This window comes from Alligator mississippiensis, chromosome 2 (assembly GCF_030867095.1).
Source record: "Alligator mississippiensis isolate rAllMis1 chromosome 2, rAllMis1, whole genome shotgun sequence".
In the NCBI taxonomy this organism is placed as follows: domain Eukaryota; kingdom Metazoa; phylum Chordata; order Crocodylia; family Alligatoridae; genus Alligator; species Alligator mississippiensis.
The window spans coordinates 206423423-206445052 of NC_081825.1; the positions used below are offsets into that span (position 1 = coordinate 206423423).

The window sequence follows — 21630 nt, forward strand, 5'->3', positions numbered from 1 at the left end:
CTTGAAGGTATCCAGCTTCTCAAGATGTTCCTTCACGAAGTCAGCATTAATGGAGGGCAGGGGATCACCCTCACCCGGACTTCCCGGCCCTGTAGTGGGCATGGGCGTCCCATGGGGCTGATGAAAGACCGACGCAAAGTACCTATTTAATAGGTTGGCTTTTTCCTGGGCGTCAGTTGTCAGTTGCCCCATCTGGTTCAGCAGGGGTCCAACGTTGCCCCTGCTTTTCCTCCGGCTCCCCACGTATCTGAAAAAGGACTTTTTATTGTCCTTGATGCTCAAAGCTAGCTGGAGTTCAGTTGCAGCCTTGGCTTTCCTGGTCAGCTCCCTACAGGACCGGACCAGTGCAGAGTAATCCTCCTTGGAGGTGACTATATGAGGCATTCCATCTGCTCTGTTTTCATTATTAACTCCTAAGAATTCAACAAATAGGATCTTTAACTCATGACACTTATACATCAGGCTCATGGGTACCTAAACTTATGCAACTAAATGGTTCTTATAGATTTCATAGACATTAGGGCTGGAAGGGACCTCATAAAAGCATGGGGTCCAGCCCCCTACCCAAGGGGCAGGAAGTCAGCTAGGGTCAAAGGATCCCAGCAAGATAAATGTCCAAATGTTTCTTGAAAGTGTCCAGAGTAGGTGCTTGCACCGCTTCTGGGGGGAGTCTGTTCCAGGCCTTGGGGCTTGGACAGTAAAGAAGTTTTTCCTTATGTCTAATCTAAAACGGTCTTGCAGGAGTTTGTGACCATGGGACCTTGTCATCCCCCGGGATGCTCTGGTGAACAGGTGTTCCCCCAGATCCTGATGCACGCTCCTTATATACTTATAGGCTGCTACCAAGTCACCCCTGAACCTGCACTTTTCCAGGCTGAAGAGTCCCATAGCTTGCAGCCTCTCTTCATAAGGCCTGTTCTATTGCCCTCTGATCATGTGCGTGGCTCTCCTCTGGACTCTTTCAAGCTTCTCCACATCCTTCCTAAATTGTGGAGCCCAGAATTGGATGCAGTACTCCAGCTATGGCCTCACCAAGGTCTTGCTCAAGATGCATCGGTAGATGCAAGCCAGAGTTTTGTTTGCTTTGCCACCTGTGTTATCGCATTGGTGGCTCATATTCATCTTGTGGTCAATCATGATCCCCAAGTCTCTTTCAGTCATGGTGTTAGTGAGTGTAGCATTGCCAAGCCAATAAGCGTGATACGGGTTTTTGTTCCCGAGGTGGAGCACCTTACATTTCTCTGAATTGAATGCCATCAGGTTTTCATCCTCCCACCTTGCAAGCCTATCAAGGTCGGTCTGGATCACCAGCCTGTTAAGGATGGACACTGTTCTCCAAAGTTTGGTGTTGTCAGCAAACTTGGCCAGTCCACTTTTGACAACAGTGTCCAGATCATTTATGAAGACATTAAAGAGTACAGGTCCGAGAACAGAGCCTTGGGGGATGCCACAAGTCACTGAGTGCCATGTTGATTCAGTTGTGTCAACTGCCACTCTCTGGGTCTGACCTTGGAGTCAGTACCCCAGCCATCAGACTGTGGAGTAGTTGAGGCCGCAGTTGCCCAATTTTTCCATGGGTACATCATGGGACACCAGGTCAAAGGCTTTTCTAAAGTCCAAATATATGACATCAACCTCTTCCCTTTGGTCCAGGTGATACGTCACCTAGTCATAGAAGGTAATGAGATTGGTCAAGCAAGACCTACCCACAACACACCTGTGCTGGCTATCCCACAGAATGTTGTCTTCTGCTAGTCTGTCAAGAATACTTTCTTTGATAATTTTTTTCCAAAATCTTCCCAGGGATTGAGGTCAAACTGATTGGCCTATAGTTTCCCAGGTTTTCTTTCCTCCTTTTCTTGAAGATGGGCACCACATTGACCATCTTCCAATCTTCAGGTACTTTGCTTGAGTGCCACGAGTTCTCGAATATCCTTGTCAGTGGCTGTGCTATGATGTCTGACTCTTGGGTGCAACCTATCTGGACCAGCTGATTTATGGGGGTCTAGCCTATCAAGATGCTTCACAAGATTCACCCCAATGGTGAGCATATATTCATCTTCACCCTGGTCATCCTGCATCATCTTCCGCAGAGTGGTCCCTTTGGGCTTTGGGTCCAAGGGATAGGCTTTGCTTTCCTTTACCGATGTGAACATACAGTAACTGAATTTCATAGTCCCTAGGAAAGATCCTAGTTAATCCCAGTTCAGAGATTAACTTTTATTAATGTTCACCTTTAATACTGTTACAATGAATGCCTTGATTCCAGCACAAAAAAATCTGGAATATAAAAAAATTGATATAAAATTATATAATGCTTTAAAACAAGTTTTAAAATCGCCAGCAAATGTGTTTGTGAATGCTCTGTTCACTTTACTTTGCAGTTTAAGATCTGCCTCAAACTTACTTCCAGAGAAAGGTATTGGAGATGAGCTATTTTATTACATTAGCATTGATTTCTACCAGTCTTCACAAAGTCAGTAGTTCAGCTGTGTTCTTTTACTGATTTTTTTTGTATATGTAAGCCAACACAGAGGTTAAAAATCTTCAGAATTATATTGGGACGTAATAGTTTAAAATGAATGGTTACTCCTTTAGAATATGTGTTATGGCTCTGTCTCTGGGCAGGTTTAATTATCCAGCTGGAATTACATCAGGTCTTGAAAATGGATTCTGTGTCACAGCAATTCTTGACCAGTAGTGAATTTTTCAGCTATAGAGCTATGAATGCCTAACAGTTGGCAGTGTTGGCAGTTTACACAACCAGACAATCAACAGTATTATGGATGATAAAACTATTTTTTCATGTAATTTTGCTCTACTGCAGTCTCCTCCTGAAATATTATCATCTGGTTATTCCTAGTTTTTCCTTTACACGTCTTTTTTTTTATTCCTTACCAAGATTTTTATGCTCTTTAATGTCTCCTTTTTTCTGTTATTTTACAAAACAGTAATGTTTTTATGACTGTGCAAAAGTTAAACTGTGAATCTGGAAGGAACGTAGTTAAAAGTCAGAGCTGTCCAACTTCTGAGTGGTATGCAGTACTGCAGACCTGTCTGTGGCACCACACACATCGCACAATCATGTGTTTCCCACACTTCCACTTTGCAGCATGGGGAGGGATTTGACTCCAGGAGATCCCAGACTCAAACAAACCCATGCCTAAAAAAAGTGGGGTGATGCATATGGCAGCAGCGCATGCTACCCCAAACTGGAGCCTGACTGGCTGGAGCCACACTCTGGCTGCTGGCCAGGCTCTCTGCTGCAGTATTGCCATGGCTGCAGCTCCCAGGGGCACCCAGGACCCCAGGTAAGGCTGCTGGAGTTAGCACAGCTGCTGGCCCCAGCCTCCTGTACCCCATCTGGGGTAAACTGCTGCATGTCAGATCGCGAGTAGCATGGGCATTCCCCAGAAGGCAAGTCACAGTGGTACAAGGTGTGCCACTGCTACTTGTCCCTGGGGAAACACATGTTGCTGCTCATGGGGACATGCCCGAGGTGCTTAACTCTAAGCATGTAGGTAGTTCCCTTGACTTAAATGTAAGCATGGGAGTAGTTCCATTTATGTAGCTGCTTAAATACCTTGACAAACTGGAGCCATAGTTTCTTGTAGTTATCATATCAGAGTTGGAACTTCAGTAGCAAATTAATTAGAGACACTATAGTGGCTTTTCAAACCTATTCAGGAAGGACATTTTATGCATAACATTTAGCATAGAAGTAGGTAGTGATCTCTCTCAGACAAACAGGTAACTATCATGTTGAATCTTGAAGCATTAGTCACGTGAAAGGAATAGCAGCCAACTAAAATTACTGACCAGGTGACAGAACAATATTCTAATAAAGTTTAAGGCATATGGTGTAGGCATGTAGCTTTTTTGACAGTTTAGGGGCATAATAAAGCTACATGATTTTATATTTCGAAATTAACATCCCCCTCTAATATCATTTTATGATATTTTGATTCTGCCTTTGTTATGTGACAGTATATTTAAAATACGTTGCTTTTAGCAAAAGTAAATATGTAATGTTTACCTAGTTATTAACCTGTAGAGTTAGCCTTAACTCACATCTGTATGATCTTTCTTTTATGTTTACTTTAAGTGGTCAACTACGCAGGTCAACAGGAGTTCCCTTATGACATTTTCTTTACTGAGGATACAGTCTAGCTCTGTATGGTTGGGGAAAGTTGAACAGCAGTTGAGTTAAATTGGGAATCATCTTCCTGAATGGGATGTTAGCGTCTTTTTTTCCGCAAAATATGTAAAATATGATGTATGCATGGATATTTCCTCATTTTTTTTGTTGATGATACAGATATTCCTTTCTTGCTACATATCTGCCAATAAAATTATTACAGACATGAGTATATATAACACATATCAGATGAGTAACGTGTGTGTAGTCAAATGTGAATGAATACATGTATTCCTGAAATGACCACAGAGTACTAGAGTTAAAGCTATAATATTTTATTTGCAAATGTTCACTAGTGTGCTTTATACTGGTATTTCTTGATTGTCAATTTTCTTTTGGATTTCTCAGAAAAAACAGGAACATCTTTTACATTTTATAGTATTGGGTAAAATCCTAAAAAGATTGCACATTTAAGCAGCCAAACACCATTTTATTTTATCTCACATAACAACAGCCTATATATTAATTACACAACACAGTAAAATCCAAAATGTGTGCCAAATGTATGTCTCTCACTAAAGCCTCCTGCCAAAAGGTTCTTGTCTTGTCTGTCACAATATATTGGCATAAGGTGCTACTGAGAGAGAATGCTTTAAACATATGGGATGCAGTCTAAAAATATCAAGAAAAATCTTGTTAACATTATTGCCTTGGATCTACTTGTATATATCTTTTCCTTTGACTTTCCCCTCATTATTAAACAGCCACCTTGAGCTGTTTTATTTGATCTGAAGCTGATGCTTGAGCAGTGGCAGTGAATAGGTTATTGTAAAATTGCTTATGAGTGTGTTCATTATATTTTTATGGATAATCTAATGTGTAATATTTTAAGTATACAGAAGCTCCTCAACAGGAAACTGTGTACAGAAACAACATGGATCTTGCAATTTTATCAGGACAATGCAAGTAGATTTCAGCAAGGTTGGTTCCAACTCATCTGTGATAAATGAGAAGATAAGGCAATCAGTGCACACCATGACACTCTGTGCAGCTAGTTAGGCACACTTCAGAACTATTCAGGTGTGCTCACAAAGCTTGTAAGTCTTACATGGGGGGTGTCTCAATATAAATACATCCTTCATGGTGGCCACTAGTAATGCAGGAGTTGCTTTTCCAAGACTTAACCCAGGTCAGATATAAATAATAGATATTAGGAGTTAGTTCTGATGGTGGGGCTGCATTTCAGGCTGTGTATTTCAGTTGGGTCAAAAGAATGCATTTTCTTTTTTTTTTTCCTTGTCTAGTTCCTGTGCTTGACAAATGCCTGCAAAATTCCATCACACCTTTGCGTGGACCTGTTTGGGTCTCTAAGGGAGAAGGTTTCAGCCCCTCAGGAGCAAAGATGTATATCCAGGGAGTCCTATTGGCCTTGCACCATCGATTAAAGTCTGCAAAAAACTATTGCAAACAGGTGAGTTGTCCCACTCTTTAACAGACTGCTTTTTTGTTTTCATTTAAAAATGTACTGGTTGTATAAAAGAAATGATTGGCACTGTGTCATAAAGAAGTGTGACATGTATTGCATGAACTTTGGTGCCCGTTAGGGAAACGAAATGCTTCGTCTATAATCTCAAAGGCAACAATAACGGAGCTAATTGCATCTGTCTTTCGGTGTGTGGGGTGTCATACGTTTCATCTTTTCTTGCCGCACACTGTGCATAACTGATACATTCCTTGTGTGGAGATTCTATATAAAGACAATCATTTTTCATTAAAAAAAATAATAGCTTTTGATGCACATATGATTTTTAATATGCAAACTTGTAGTTCTTCCCACCAAGCTAATCAAAATAAGTATGCCTTAGTTGAAAAATGTTTTTGCTAAAAAAAAATTATCTAAACATTACTTAAGTTAAATTTTGAAAAATAACAGAATTTTATAATTGCTAGGATAACCAATAATATTTTAGTGACCATGCATTTGGAATTAAATAAATACGTAGACATATTTTAATTTGGATACATAAATGAATCTGGGATATAGCATGCATTATTTGATCGGTTGTAGTCTTAGACCTGATTAGTTCATAATGACTTTATTTGCATACATGTATGTTTGTGGAGAAACATGCAGATGTATTTATTACTTCTTAATCAGAAGGTTTTGTATGTTAATACATTTGAATAAAAATGAAATTCCCAGAGTTTTTAGAATAGTTAGGTGTGACATCTTTTGATTTATAAATCTGAGAGTAATCTTTAAAAGGTCAGTTGAATGATTTATGAAAAAAGTAGGTGTGCAGATTTCTCAGGAAAAGTAATAATTATACATTAAACAGCTAGCTAGGAAACTCAGTTTCAAAATAATTTCAGGCCCCAGAGTTAAGAATGAATACATCAGATATATCATGCTTTATCAGCCTATGTAGGGAGGGGGAGGGGAGGTGGAAGCCAGGGTGTCAGTCACACTGTTTATACAGCACCTCCTGCTGCCAGATCCATAAAGAGAAATGAGCATTGACTTTGGAAAATACCGTTCCTGTCTCAAGCTAACGGTGATCAAAAATAAGAACTCAAGTAAATAGAAACAATCAGTAAGGCTAAGAAAGGGCTTTTTTTAAAAGATAATTTATTTTATCTGCATAATAAAAGAAGATGGTGAGCATCTTCACATTTTCTATTGATATTCCTCACTTATAAAACAATGCTGTCTGTCAAAAGGTATAAAAATAAAAATATATCAATATTACAGTGTTCTGATAAGATGATAATTTATCTTTAGAAAACATGAACATGAAATCTATCAAATATGAGACATTCGAGTATTTAACAAGTATAGTAATAATGTTTAAAATAAAAAAGCAGGTAACAGCTTTGGGAGGTGGGGGGAAGCTCCTGAATAAGACCAGAAGAAAAACACTTTGTGGGTGGCTCTTTATTCTTCTTTAGAAAGAAAATATGGTGACATTACACTACATTAACCCGGGTTAATGATTTCTCCAATAATGGCCAAAAGTATCAGTTTGGGAAGAGTTTTAATAGCAGAAAAATAATTTTATTTTATTTGACAGCACCTCTGAAAACAAGTGCATGTAGATACTGAAATAATTATATGTAGACCTAAGTGCCGTATACCTTTTGCAGGTGTTTCATTGTTTAAGGAACATAATATGAACAGGTTACAGTTACGAGTATAAATGTGACATTTAAAAAAATATAAAGAAAATCAAAATTGTTCTTATGTACATTTCAAAATAACATTTGGAGTATCAAGAATAAAGTAATAACTTTAAGCCTTATAAAATTATTACAATAATATTAGGTCTTTATTATTAAAATAATATTTGGTATTTCCTAAAACACTTTCAGTCTGTTGAAAGGAAACTGAATGCATTACCTGGATTAATATTTCTGTAGATAAAAGTAAGATTAAACACTAAAATCCGTTTTAAGCATATTTCCTTTCAAATTTTACTGTTCACTATCAGACTAGAATTTTTTTGTAAGTGAGATCCAATATAGGGTGTTTACAGAACCTAGCATGTGTATTTAGAGTATAACATATAATTTTGCAATATTACTTTTCATTTTCTGTATTTTGTGTTATCAATAAGTTAAAAATAAGTTCAAACAGAGCATAAAATAAGTAAGTTCTGACATGGTAAATGAGGTTCCTAATATATTAGGAAATTCAGTGAAAAGGCCTTCCTTCCATCCTGTTTGCCAAAGCATGACAGCACAACCCAATGATGTGATATTTCATGTAGTTTTCAGACTAATATAATATTTAGACATTCTGGCAACCATAAATGATTCATTTTTTGCTTTTTATTGATCTGAGTATTATGTTTTTTGTATTGTATTTTTATTTAGACTATCTTATGTTAAATAAAGAAAGAAAAAATGGAGAAAAATAATAGAAAAATATCCTTGACCTTCAATTATTGTGCTAGGATCACATCCTTTGCCCATTGCGACAAAATAGCTCTTACAAATATTACTCTCTTGATAGTAATGTGAGGTACTTCTATTACAATTTAACTGGATCTCCATTTCAGTGAGTGCTATTACACTTCTATAAAAAATACATACTGTTTGGCCCCAAGGCTATGTATTGCAAATTGCACAGCTTCAAATCACCCTGTTGCTTCCTGCCCCAGAGGAGGCAGTGAATACAAGAGTCAAAATTCTTAGACCACAAAGTCTGAGGTCACCTTACTGTACCTTTTGTACCATTTTAGGATGAAAGCTGGTAATCTACAAATAACATTCCTTAAAAGTCAGGTAGGGTAGTATAAAGCAAGTAAAAGTAAGAAGGCACTTAAGACTTGAAGAAAGTTTCTAATATAGAGATAGCTCAAGAGAAAATAAATTAACAGAATTTTTATACAATACATCATAACAGCTTACTTTCTACTTTGTTTTTTTTTTAATCTAGGCTGTCTTTTACTGTAATTATTTTTATTGTCTCTGTGGAGACATCTTGAAAAATCACACATTGAAAAGCTAACAATTTCAGATAGTGGCATTTTAATAGATGAACTTTTTGTAAAATATATGAAAAATATTGAGCACGAGAGAGAGTTATTTTGTAAATAATTTTCAGATTGGGGCATAGTAACTATTATAGTATGTGACTTGAAAAATGCGCTCTCAGTTTTTTTGTGAAAAATCTGGCTGACACCAAAATAGATTTAAATGGTAACATTTGTATATTGTGTGAGATGTGAGGGCTATTAATTTTTTATTTAAAACATACAAAGACAAAGACTTGATGCACGGATAATTTTTTATTTAAAACATGCAAAGACAAAGACTTGACCAAAATTAAATTACTCAGAGCTATCCAAAAGGTTAAATTCATAAATACCAGTGGAAAAAAATCCCAATAAACATGCTAGTATGAAATGTAGTTAACACTTTCAATGATGGGAGATGTCCATCTCATTAGCATTCGTGATATGTAGTTGTGCTGTTGGTGGGGGTGTTGAAGCAGGAATGCCATTGTGCTGGGTTCCACTGTTTGGGGACAAACACTGCTGTGGAGGGAACGTGTGAAAAGGCCATAGTACTGTCAGTGAATGAGTAAGGCTGTGCTTTCTGTATGCTTCAAGCAGGGAAGCTGTCATTCACAGGCCTAGCACAGCTAAACAGAGGCCAAAACAGAAGACTCAAATACCTTTTAAAATGATATTAATTATTTTTAAACATTTTCTTCATTTACAGTCGCACATTACATGAATTCTTGTCCTGTCTGTTGGTAAACAAGCACAAAATGTATTTTGACTGATAAAGAGAAAAAGAAATAGCATTAGTACCACAAAATTAGATTCCTTAAGGTTCATCATTCAGAGGGCAGAGGTGTAAATATCTGAGAATCACAAGTTGACCTAAAAAGCTCACTAATGTTCCTGAGTGTGTGCTGCAATTTTACTTTGGAAGTTTGTAGTAAAATACAGCTATAATAATTTATGTATAACTTCACCTACAGTCCTATGGATTTCTATCTTCAACTTATATTGCGTTTATGTACTGTTATTTATTTTTTAACAATGGGAGGAGAGCATAATTATGCTATGAATTCATTAACTCTATCTCAAAATTACAATAAATAGAAATTAATAATGTGAATCACTGCCAATTATATATGTTAAAGGAATGATGCAAGTATGAAAAATGTTGAAAGAAAAGCAAATGACAGACTAAAGCAATTGAGTGATTCTACATTCACCATGAGAATACCAACAAGTGCTGCTACGATCTGTGAACCTTTCTATTTTGAGCATGTGTTTAATGGGATTCATAATGCTACTATTTTAAATTGTATAAAGGTGGAACATAAATTATTAACCCCACTATGGTTTTTTTTTTTTACCTTTTTATCTGGCAATTTACATCATTTTAAAAATTCTGAGATATACTTATAGCCCCTGTAATTCACAAGATGTTATCAGTTTTGTGGTATGGATCTATAAAAGCAGCACTGAATTAAAATAAGTAAAATATTGCAGTTATTCCTACAAGAAGAGAACTAAGATTGTATTATTATTTTTAAAGCTTTTGAATTGAAATTACTAGCTTAGATATTGATGCATGCTCACAAATTGTTTTTCATAAACTTCCTTGCTTATATTCTGTAACAGATACTACCTGATGTAACTATTTCTCAAGTTTTTAATGAGTTCCATATGATTTTATATGCTAAGATTTCCAGTGAAATAGCTGTAATTACTTCTCAGTGGGTCTACAGGACCTCAGTACTTCACATTATAAATGTCAGAAAAATTAATTATGATAGAATCATTTATCTTGGGATTTTGAAGAAGTAAATACATAATTATTGTGTTTTTGTTTACTAAGTTTTGTATATAATTTTAGTGTAATTTTCTGCATATACTAAAGCAAGATATTGTTAGAGCTGTTCTATCAAAATATACTCTGCACAGTAATGCTGTTTTCCAAAAATTATATTCCATCCTGGCAAAAAGTTGTTGTTGTTATAATTGCTAGATATTATTAAAAGAATAATAAGGGCTCCATTGAAATGGTGAACAGCTGATTTCCAATTTAAACATCACATAATCCAGTACTGAGATTTTTGTTGTTTTTTTTTTAGGAATGTTCTTAAATTACATTTGAAAAGTGTATTAAGTCATTTAAAAAAAGATTTTCTTCCACAGAAATGTTAATGTTATCCTCTATTTCATCCCCTCGTCTAATTTTACACATTACTCACATATGTTTATTTCATTTTCTTTATGCCATACACAAAATAGGCCTTTTATCTAGGAACAGGGACTGTTCAAGCTATAAAAGCCATATATTAAAGCAAACTTTTTTGAAAAGTAAGATTTAGTCTGATAAATGTAATATTCCAGCATATTTTTACATGTAAAAATATAAAAAATAGTAGTTCAGTAGTTCTGAAATTGAAAAAGAAACCTACGGTCTTGATAGCTATGGTAAGTGGTTTTTAGTATGTTGTGTTGTTTATAAATTTGGCTGATCATTGAAATTTGTTCCCACAACCAAGCTGCATTCTAGTTGCTAGAAGTCTTTTAAGAACCTTAAACTTGTGTCTTTTTCTAAGTGTCATGCCTTGAGCAGGCCTAACATCAGTTAAATGAAGTGAAAATTGCATTCTTGTCTTGATAGAGATGAAAATGGATTTCTGGTCATGAAATAGATGTAGTTGTCACTTTTTTAAAAAGGTGTCAGCAGTTTGCTTCAGCGAGTAAGGTGCCAATTCAGTATGACAGTAAACTTGTGATCTGAGCAATCAATAAAATGCTTCAATAACTTCTGCTTCATTACACTTATAATAAGAGGCTATAGATCTGTGGCACATAAAACGTTGATAAAGAGGATATGTAGGGACTGGCTGTGACATTTTGTCTTAGAAGTACAGTAAGTGCAATGTTGCCATCTAGAGTTTGTGCATAGGTAATTTTTCCAACAAGCTACAGTGATAAAAGAAGCCTTGATATTGAAATCTGTTTATTTTCAGCAGTTAGTGGCATCCTTGTATATGCATGTGGATCAGGTATTTGTCTTGTGACAAAACTGTTTAGGTCAGGGAAAAATAAACCACTTTTTCTCTCTTTCCCTTCTTTTGAATAATGTATAATAAATGTAAAATATTTTTTTCTCAACTAGTATTTTAATAGATTTAAAATTCAATTCTTATCTCAGTAGCTTTTGTTACAGGTTACTTTTGATAAAGTAATGACATTATGATGATTTGATTTGATACCTGTAAGGGGAAAGTCATTGCTCTGTGATAATATAGTATTGTTTCAGATTTTGACGAAATAGTATCTTAGAGATAATTTACCTATTATGAAACCAGAAATAGCTGCTTCAGATTTTTATAAACATACATAAGGGACTTGTCTCCGTGCTATTTATTTTATGGACAAATTATTTTAGTTCACCTTTACTAGTTCCTTTACCTTTTAAAAATGAATGAAATGGGCTTGTTGCAACATATAGAAATTAACAGAATATTTTCTATTACATTTAAGGTAAAAAACCCAATAATTAGATCAAGAAATTCTCCACAGAAATTTTAGAAATTGTAGGTTTCTGATTAAAAGTCTCTTATTAAATGACTTGGGTTCCACATTTGTGTCCTGTGTATGTTAATAAATTAATCTGATTTTACTGAATTTGGAAGCCTAAACATTTATTTTACTGAATTAAGAAAAGTGATTTAGTCTAGTGAGAACTTGGGTATTGATAATTTTATGTTGAAAGAACTAATTTGGCTGAGCCAAGGCAAGTTTAATAGGAAGGGAACTAAGAAAGTGACTTGTCCTTTACTGGTCATTGCAGTGATACCATTCTTGGCCCCCTTATTGGGCAGATGCTGATCTTAGCTGTTATTAGAATAGCTAAGAATACTGCAGTTATTGTGCCTTTTGCTGCTGATCATCAGTTGTTCCTAACCGCCATCCTGAATTAGATATATTCTACATTTGTCCTATGGTTAATTCTTTTCTATATAGGTGATGCTTTATAGTATGTAGCTGAAAATGTCAGGGAGGAGTTGGTGAACATAGTAATGCCAGACATTGCTAAATTGATTTTTGCAACAAACTCTAGTGTTTTTTTTTAATTCCTGGTAGGAATTTTTTAGGCCATTTTACTTAAGATATTTCATTTGTATTAACAAGTTAGACAACTATATGAGTAAAAATTCAGGCTTCCAGGAGGGAAGTAAGGGTGAGTAACCTATCAAATCAGACAGAGATTGGAGGGGGAGATTAATTTTTTTGCAGATTAGGAATACATAAAACCATTTGTGACTCTGCCCAGTATATGCATCCCTTGCATCTGAATGGTGACAGACATATTGATCTCTTGAACATGTTAGTATATTGGGTGACCTGTCTTTCAGTGGGTAAATCTAAATGACACTTGGGGTTTTTTGGTAATGTTATAGCTGGGAAGGATTTCATTTAGTTCCCAGTCTAGTTATTAAATCAGTATATACATATGCCTACACAGGTCTAAAATCAATCTGACTTTATACAGGAACATGGTAGGATGAGAGGATTATGGTTTTACTTGCAAGACTACCTTTCTGTATGCATTAACTGACAGAGATATGTCTTAAACAACTTGGGCATGTCCCCACGAGCGCGCATGTGCGATTTGTGGTACTGCAAACCACACATGGTCCATGCACATGCATTCACTATGCTGCTAATTTGCAGCATGGTGGTTTTTTTGACACCAGGAGATCCTGGTGTCAAACCCACTGCTAAAAAAAGTGCCATGGTGCACACAACAGTAGCATGCATTACCAGAAAGGGAGCCTGGTTGGCTAGAGCCAGGCTCCAAGTGGCTGGCTTGGCACCACTGCTGCCCTGGGAGGCCCCCAAGACCTCAGGAAAGGCTGCTGTGGCCAGCCCAGTTGCTTCCTCTACCCCACCTGCGGCAATTTGCTGCACTCTGGAGCATGCATGCAGAGGCATGAAGGGGGGGTAGATAGCCATGGTACAAATATGTGCCACTGCTATATGTCCCACAGGAAACATGCGCTCCTGCACCTGCACGCTCACGGGGAAGCGCCCATTGACTGTTTTTCTCAGGCTAAATAAATATCTGTCATGTATCATTTTCTTTCCCTTTTCCATGACAATGATGTCATGGACAAATCATCAGAAATAGTTATTTCTGCATGGACTTGATTAATTTCTAATAGCAGGTCTTCATAAACATATCACCCTTTATATATACCACCTTATGAACACCATAAAGCAGTGGTTGACAGTCTCTTCAGCCTGCCTGCCAGAATAACCCAACTTGGGTCAGAGATGGAAAGGTAGGGGCGAGGATGGAGCCACCACTGCCACTACTCCCCACTGTGATATAGGGGTACATATGCCACCAAATGCTGCTAAAGCCTCACATCTGCAGGTCTGATCCAGTGGGAAGCCATACGTTGCCATCCCCTGCCATAGAGAGATGTTATTGCCTACATAGTATTCAAAAATCATGAATCAGGTCCCAGAAAGATTCTTTTGGGATTCTTTTTATTTGCATTCTAGATCTAAGGATTTAGGAATCATGTTTTCAAGCCTTTTAAAAAGAATTACAATGGACAAATTTATTTTCTTTTCTAAAAGTTGTTTAAGACATTCATATGATCACATGAGTCCAGGAGCTGGGGATTTAAAAAACACACAACTATCATAATACCTGCAATACAATTTTGAGAGTTGTCAACATTGTAGTATATCTTTGCTTTAAAGAGAGATAGATATCTCTAATTGTGGGAGGGTTCTTTTATTCAATTGTATGGCCCTTATTTTCATGCAAATCTGTACTGTTTTGCTCAAAATATGATTGCGTCAGGATCAGCTACAACTATTTCTCCTAAGCAGCATTCATAGAGACAGTTATATAAGTAACTTCCTCCTGTGCATTAAGATGGAACTATATTTACTGTGTTGTCGATGCATGGAATAAATTCCGCATTAATATATATTCCCGTGAGCTAAAGTAGATTCTGCACGAGCCTTTGGTCTGCAGTGCAGGTTAGTCACTTTCACTAGCACATAATGTTTTAAAATAAAAAAGCTTAGTTTAGAACTTTTTGATTGTATCAAAAAGAAATTATTACATTTTAGAACTTGGAAAGTAATTACAGAATTCTGCTGTTAAAGTCAGTGGAAGTAGGTTTGACACATTTTCTTTGAATTACTCAACCACCTACAGGTATTATTGCCTATGACTCTTTTGAAATGAGAATAAATTTTATAGAGTTACAACAGCAAAGTGAAAGAGTGTGTTTGATAGATTCCCTGAACAGTTTCAACACCCACAGGTATTATTTGTAAGAAAACAATCATGCAGAGTCTTCAGCTGGTTAGAGAGGGCACAGCATTCCATCTTCACCTGACATCCTATCTGTTCTCTCAACATCTTGTGCCCCCTGCCTGCCACCCACTCCTCCCAAAACAATGCTCACTGAGAGAAGCTTGTGTGAATGGACAAGAATATGAATGTTTTTAAAGAATCTGAAGAGTGTGGAAGCCACATTGTTAAGGGTGGAGGAGTTGGGGGGGGGAGGAAGAGAAACTGTCTTTAGGATTGATTAGTATTTTTCACTTTCTGTTCTAATTAATCAGTGTTATCTTTGAATTGTTAGAATCACTCAATTTTAATTATTCACAGGCTTGATAACTGATTGATTACAAAAATAACAGAGCCAAAAGACCATTTGAAATATCTTTATTTCTCGCTATTGTCCTTTTTTAATGTGTTTAACATATACCATCGTTATGATTATTTTCTAGAAACTTATTTAGGCCAGAATTTTTAAGCAGTTACATAAACTTTAAATATTTAAAGTTTAGATGTTTTTGTGTTAATACTGTAAAATCAAACATTTTTAATTATATAAATTATTATTTACCTAATTTTATTATGAATTACATTCTTGTAGTGTCTAAGGGCAACCAATAAGATTAGATCCCCCTATACTCCATGCCAGAGATTGTACATTTACCATGATAAAAAAAAATCAAAATTTTACATTTTCCTTTGCTATTTTAAATGTATTTCAAAGCAAACCATGCTATTTTGGCATTTCCAGATGAAGGCATGTCTTATTCCCCTAGTTGCTCTTTCTCTTGGATTTTTTCCACAGCTCAGGGCCTTTTCTTTTGCAAAGTTGCTCTCCTTCCTCCTTGCATTTTATGTTTTTCCTTATCAGGTATTCTTAGTAAATAAATGGAATTGTTCAGACCCAGCATTAGCTAGAAAAAATAAAGAAAGGAAAACTATCATCTTAAATGAGTTTTGAAAAACTAATTAATATTTTCAGTATAAACTAGGTATATAAACACATTTCATTCTATTTAGTATTGTATTGCAATATTAATTGACTAATGGATTATTGCAGAGTGTTGGAACAAAGTCTTTTCCAAAAACAAATATAATATCCATTTTTTAAACCTCGTGGGTATGTCTATATGAGACACTGCCTGCACATTATCCGAATAATACTCTGCAGTAGTGTGTCACAGGTGTGACCCACATATTACCTGTGTAACATGTGGGTCACCTGTAACCTGTAACATGACCACATGTTACCTGTGTGTCACAGGTGGACAGTGCTAATATGTTACTGCGCAGTAGTGTCACTTAAAAAACTTTTGCTGGTGCTACTGTGCCATAATTCCAGTTACTGCACATTTATTTAGTATTTGGTTGTACGAGTAGTAAATAAATTGCAGAATACTGCTGTACCATCTTGGAGAACTGCATCCTTGTTGCAAGCCAGTAATTTTTTAATGTCCTACCTATGGGCAATAAACCACAGTCCATCACGTCCTAGCAGCCTGCTTTTTCTTGTCATCGTTGCTGAATAATTGGTCAACACTCCCTCCATTGTAGCTCAATATTCTATGAAAATGTTAGATTATACACATCTAGTATCTTGCCAGTGTTCAAGTATTCTTCTCCCGCTTCCCCATTCCAGTGTGTGTACAGTTTGAAAGGTGAACCACCCAAATGATAATTTCCCTGAATCCCACTTTTTTGTCAGATGCTACTTCTGCCAGCCTTGTATTTCTCTACACATATTCCTTCTTGGAACAAAAATAAAGACTCAGTTTTTAAGATAAAGATTGGGTACTTGAAGAGAATTCAAAGTTTAGAGAATAGGAAATAAGCCATGTGAGGTAAGAATGTGTGACAGTCTGTACCATGAAGTGCTGTGGCTCCTAATGAACCTTGCTATTATATTATTTCAGATGATCAGAGACATATCAAGGAAACCAGGTAACTGTGCCAACATCGCTTCAGGTAGGAATTGCCCCATCTTGGCACAGCCCCATATGATACAGCTCATTGAAAAGTCAGCTGAGCTTTGTCCCACCTGTCAACTTGCTCCCCTCCTCCCCAAGTGCAATAAGAATGCAGGTACTCATAGAAGCTATTTCAAGTTTAAAGATTGGACGGGCTCTCTTACAGTCCTACTTGCAACCTTACTTTTTAATTGTTTCTTACTGGCCACACCCAGTTCCCCAACTGAATTTAGTACAGTCCTCTTTTATAAACTCTTATCACCTACTCGGATAACTGGAAAAGGGCAAATATAAGTGCAGCACTGCTGCCATGTGTGCCCCCACCCTGCCATCTGGGCAGCTAATGCCCGAAAGATGTTTTCAGCATGGTGGCCTGCTTTCAACTATCAAAACATGTCCTCCTGGCCTCAAATGGCCAGGAGATCAGCCACCATTTGCCCTCCAGCTGGGCCCCAGGAGCCAGCCCTGAGCAGGCTCCTCTGCCTGGATCTAGCTACTTGCCTCACTAGCAGGAATCCTGGTGTTCTCCATTTAAAAACTGCAAATTCTCTGATAAAAAAAATCTCAAATTCACTCTTTAAAATACCTCAAAATCCATGTTTTTGCACAATTAAAACAAAAAACCACTAGAGAGAGAGAGATATCAGTTGTGCAATGTTTTATTGGTATATTTATCATTTTAAAGCAATTTGGAAGCCTACCAGTGTCTCTTATCATCATAACAAAATAAATTCTAAAGATCTATATGCTTTGATGTTTGCTTTTGGCTGTCTTATGATAGAAAAATTAGAGTTCTCCCTGACCCCTTCACTAACCAGGATGTAGTGGCAGCTGCTCCTGCAGCCACTGCCTCTGCCAGCAGGTCTCATCCTGCCAGGCAGCTGGGCATGCTAGGTGTGTGATGGGGGTGGAGGGGATGTGAGGTTTGCAAGAGGGATGTAGGAAGAGGTGTGGGTGGGTGTGAGGAGGTGTGAGTGGGGGTGGTATGGGGTGTATGGGTGAGGTGGTGTGGGGTTTGCAGGAGGGGGGTGGGGGGAATGTGCAGTGGTGTGAGGGGGTGTCAGGCTTGTGGAGGTCCACCACACACCCGCCCACCCCAGCCCCTGCAGCACCAGCAGGGCTGTGCCAGCAGCAACTCTGCCAGACTCGTGGTCTGTGCAGGGACAAAACACATGGTGGGACCTGACTTGGCCTGGCATGGTCCACTAGCATGCCTTTGCACAGGAGTAGGAGGTGCGGCTCCATGATGTGTGGCTCCTGTGCAACAGCGCGCGCTAGCTGCATGGGCTGGGTTGTGTTGGGTCAGCCGAGCATGTTGTAGGCACAGCACTGCAGCTGTGCATTGCTGCCTGAGCCTCATGCAGAATGTGTTCAGTGTGACCCGGCTTGGCCCATGCCACTACCGTGTGCCTCTGCACAGGAGCTGTGCATCCTGGAGCTGTGCCTCCTGGTCCTGTGCAAAAGCGCGTTAACGGGCCATGCCGTGCTGGATAGATCAGGTCCTGCTGCACGCTTTCTCCCCGCATAGACTGTGGGTGTGGCAGCTCTGTTGCTGGCACAGCCTGGCTGGCTGCTAGTGCCAGGTGTGTGCAATGTGGGGGGATGTGTGCTTTGTGGAGGGGCTTGAGCAGTGGCTGCCACACATCTACTCCCCACCCACTCCCTGCAGCGCAGGTGTCAGCACCTGGCGTGGCCATGGCCCAGCTGCAGGCAGAGCCCCGTGGCTGCATGGTGTTGCGTGACATGGGCTTTGTGCTGAATGGACCCGGCCCGGCTCGCTAGCACATGGGTTTCCCATGCTACTAAAAGCCATGTGCTAGCAGGCCAGGCCAGGCTGGGCTAGGTTGGGTCAGGTCTGTTCAGCATGTACAGAGCCTCCTACAGCTGTGCTGCTGTGGGCTGTAGGGGGTGGGTGGGTGCGCATGCATGTGGCAGCCACTTCTCAAGCCCCTTCACAAACCCATTCACAGACTGCACATCCCCCAACACCCCCTGCCACTCCCCACCCCTCCCACTCCTCACACCTCCCCGCCCATAAACCCCCCCATCCCCATGTCCTTAACTTACCTGTGACAGCACCTGGGTCCTGGTTATGCCATGTCTTAGCCCTGCTCTTCTGCTTGCCCCAACACACTAAGGGTGCTTGCCCCACATGCTGGGGCAGCAGAAGCACCATAGAGATGCTCTGGCCAGAAACCAGAGTATCTCCCTGGAGGACTGGTATCTCCTTCTTTTTCCCTTGTAGGGTTTTTTTTTTTTTTTGATACCTGGATTTCCTGGTATCAAATTTTGAGCTTGCACTGCAAGTATGTAGTGCAGGGAACATTTTTTTGTTCTCAGCATGCCTCTTGCAGCATCTCAAACTGGTTTGGGATGCTGCAAGATTTTATTCTGGACTGTGGAATAAACTCCCTTCAGATGCGGTGCAATCACCTGCATGGAAATATTCAAGAGGAGACTGGATGGTCACCTCGCTGGGGTCACCTAACCCCAGTTGTCTTTTCTGCCTAGTGCAAGGGGCCTGGACCAAGGGGCCTTCTGAGGTTCCTTCTAGCCCCTTATGATCTGTGAATCTATCAACCTATGTGTACACTCATCTGGATATGCCCATGATGTGACATTCTGGGTCAGACCAATGGTTTAGCCCAATATCCTGTCTCTGAAAGTAGCAGAATGGATGCTATAGAGTGGGAGTTCTCAACCTTTTTTTATAATGAGCACTGCAATGACTTAACCTTTTTCATGAAGCATTTAAAGAAAATCAAATAGATATAATCGACATCTCAGCATCAATTATGCCTTTTAATATGATTCTTGACATGATTGTAAGTGCTTTTGAGCACTGTTTTGGACTTGTTGGAAAGCACTTTATACAATCATGAGGTCACTAGCCATAGCTTGTGAGCACCAGGTTGACAATGCCTCCTATAGAGGGAGAGCACTGAATTTGATATGTCTAGAGTGATCTATCTCCTATTCATTACCCATCCTGTGATCCACCATCTTTGATTTAGTGATGCCAGAGAAAACATCTCCAACCTTTCTATTCAACAGCTATTAATAGATCTAACATCCATGAATTTGTCTTGTCCCTTTTTGTACCTAGTTATGCTGTCTGTCTCTGCCATCTCCTTTTGCAATGAATTCTACAAGTTAACTGCGCATTATGTAAAAAAGTTCTATTGTTAGTTTTAGACCTTCTTGTACTAATTTCATTGGGTGCCCCCTAGTTCTAGTATTTTGGGACCTGGTGAACAACAGTTCCCTTTTCACTTGGTCCATACCCTTCATGATTTTATAGACTTCTATCATATTCCTCCTGAGCCTTCTCCCTTCCAAACTGAAGAGTTCTAGCTGTTTTAGTCTCTCCTCATATGGCCACTGCTCCATACCCATGATTGTTCTGGTTGCTCTTCCCTGCAACTTTTCTAATTCTAGTACATCCTTTTTGGGATGCAGACACCAGAACTGCATACAGTATTCAAGATGTGGGCACACCATGGATTTATAAAATGGCATGATGATGTTTTCTATTCCCTTCTTAATGTTGACCAACATTTTATTAGCTTTTTTTTGGTCGCCACTGTACATTGAACTAACGTTTCTAGAGAAATGGTATTGAACTAACGTGTCTACAGTGATTCCAAGTTATCTTTCCTGAGTTGGAACAGCTAGCTCAGAACCCAGCATTGTGTGTATATAGTTAAGCTTATTTTTCCCTATGTGCATTACCTTGCACTTGTTGACACTGAAGTTTATCTGCCATTGTTTTGCCCAATGACTTAGCTTGGTGAGAGCTTTCTGTAATTCGTCTCTGTCATTTTGGGATTTGACCACCCACTCAGAATAATTTGGTATTGTCTGCAGACTTGGAGGTTTCATCCTGCACATCTACTGTGTACTTTCATTAACAATTTGGATGATAGGATTGAGTGCATGCTTAGCAAATTTGTGGATGACACCAAATTGGATAGAATTGAAGTCACTCTGGAAGGTTGGAATAGGATCCAATATGACTGGATAGACTGGAGAAATGGCCTACAATCAATAAGATGTGATTCAACAAAGACAAGTGCAAAGTCCTGCATGGGGGCTGAAATAATTGCATGTACAAATACAGATTGGGGATGATTGGCTAGGCTGCAGTACTACAGAGAAGGAACTGGTGTTTACAGTAGACTAAAAGCTGAATATGAGTTAACAGTGAGTTCTTGTTGCAAAAAAAATCAACATCATACTGGATTTTATTAATAGGAGTGTCACTTACAAACAAGGGAAGTAATTCTTCCACTCTGTTCAGCACTGGTGAGGCCTCACCTGGAGTACTGTGTCCAGTTTTGAGCTCCAAACTTCAAGAAGGATGTGGACAGATTGGAAGAAAATCCAATGCAAAGTGATAGAGATTATTAAAGTCCTAGGAAGCTTGACTGGAATTATTAGTGTCTTGAGAAAAGCTGGAAAAACTAGGGTTATTTAGTCAGTTAATAACAGTCTCAGATACCTGAAGAGTAATTATAGAGAGGGTAGAGATAGTCTTTACTGTGTGACTGTTAGTGATAGGACTATGAGAAGCTGAGGAAATTTAGGTTGGAGATTGGGAGGAACTTTCAGTCTATGAGGGTGGGCAAGCGTTGGAAGAGGCTACCTAGGATGTATCTACATGTGCCTATT

At 38.5% G+C, this 21630-nt stretch overlaps 1 protein-coding gene across 1 annotated transcript in view; it reads left to right on the top strand.

Moving 5' to 3' along the window:
* LOC102561439 (doublecortin domain-containing protein 1) overlaps positions 1–21630 on the top strand; it is a 226065-nt gene that overhangs the window by 106794 nt on the left and 97641 nt on the right. The window contains exon 10 of the mRNA XM_059722717.1: positions 5443–5609. Coding sequence (XP_059578700.1) covers positions 5443–5609 — 167 coding nt within the window. The remainder of the gene's footprint in view (positions 1–5442; positions 5610–21630) is intronic.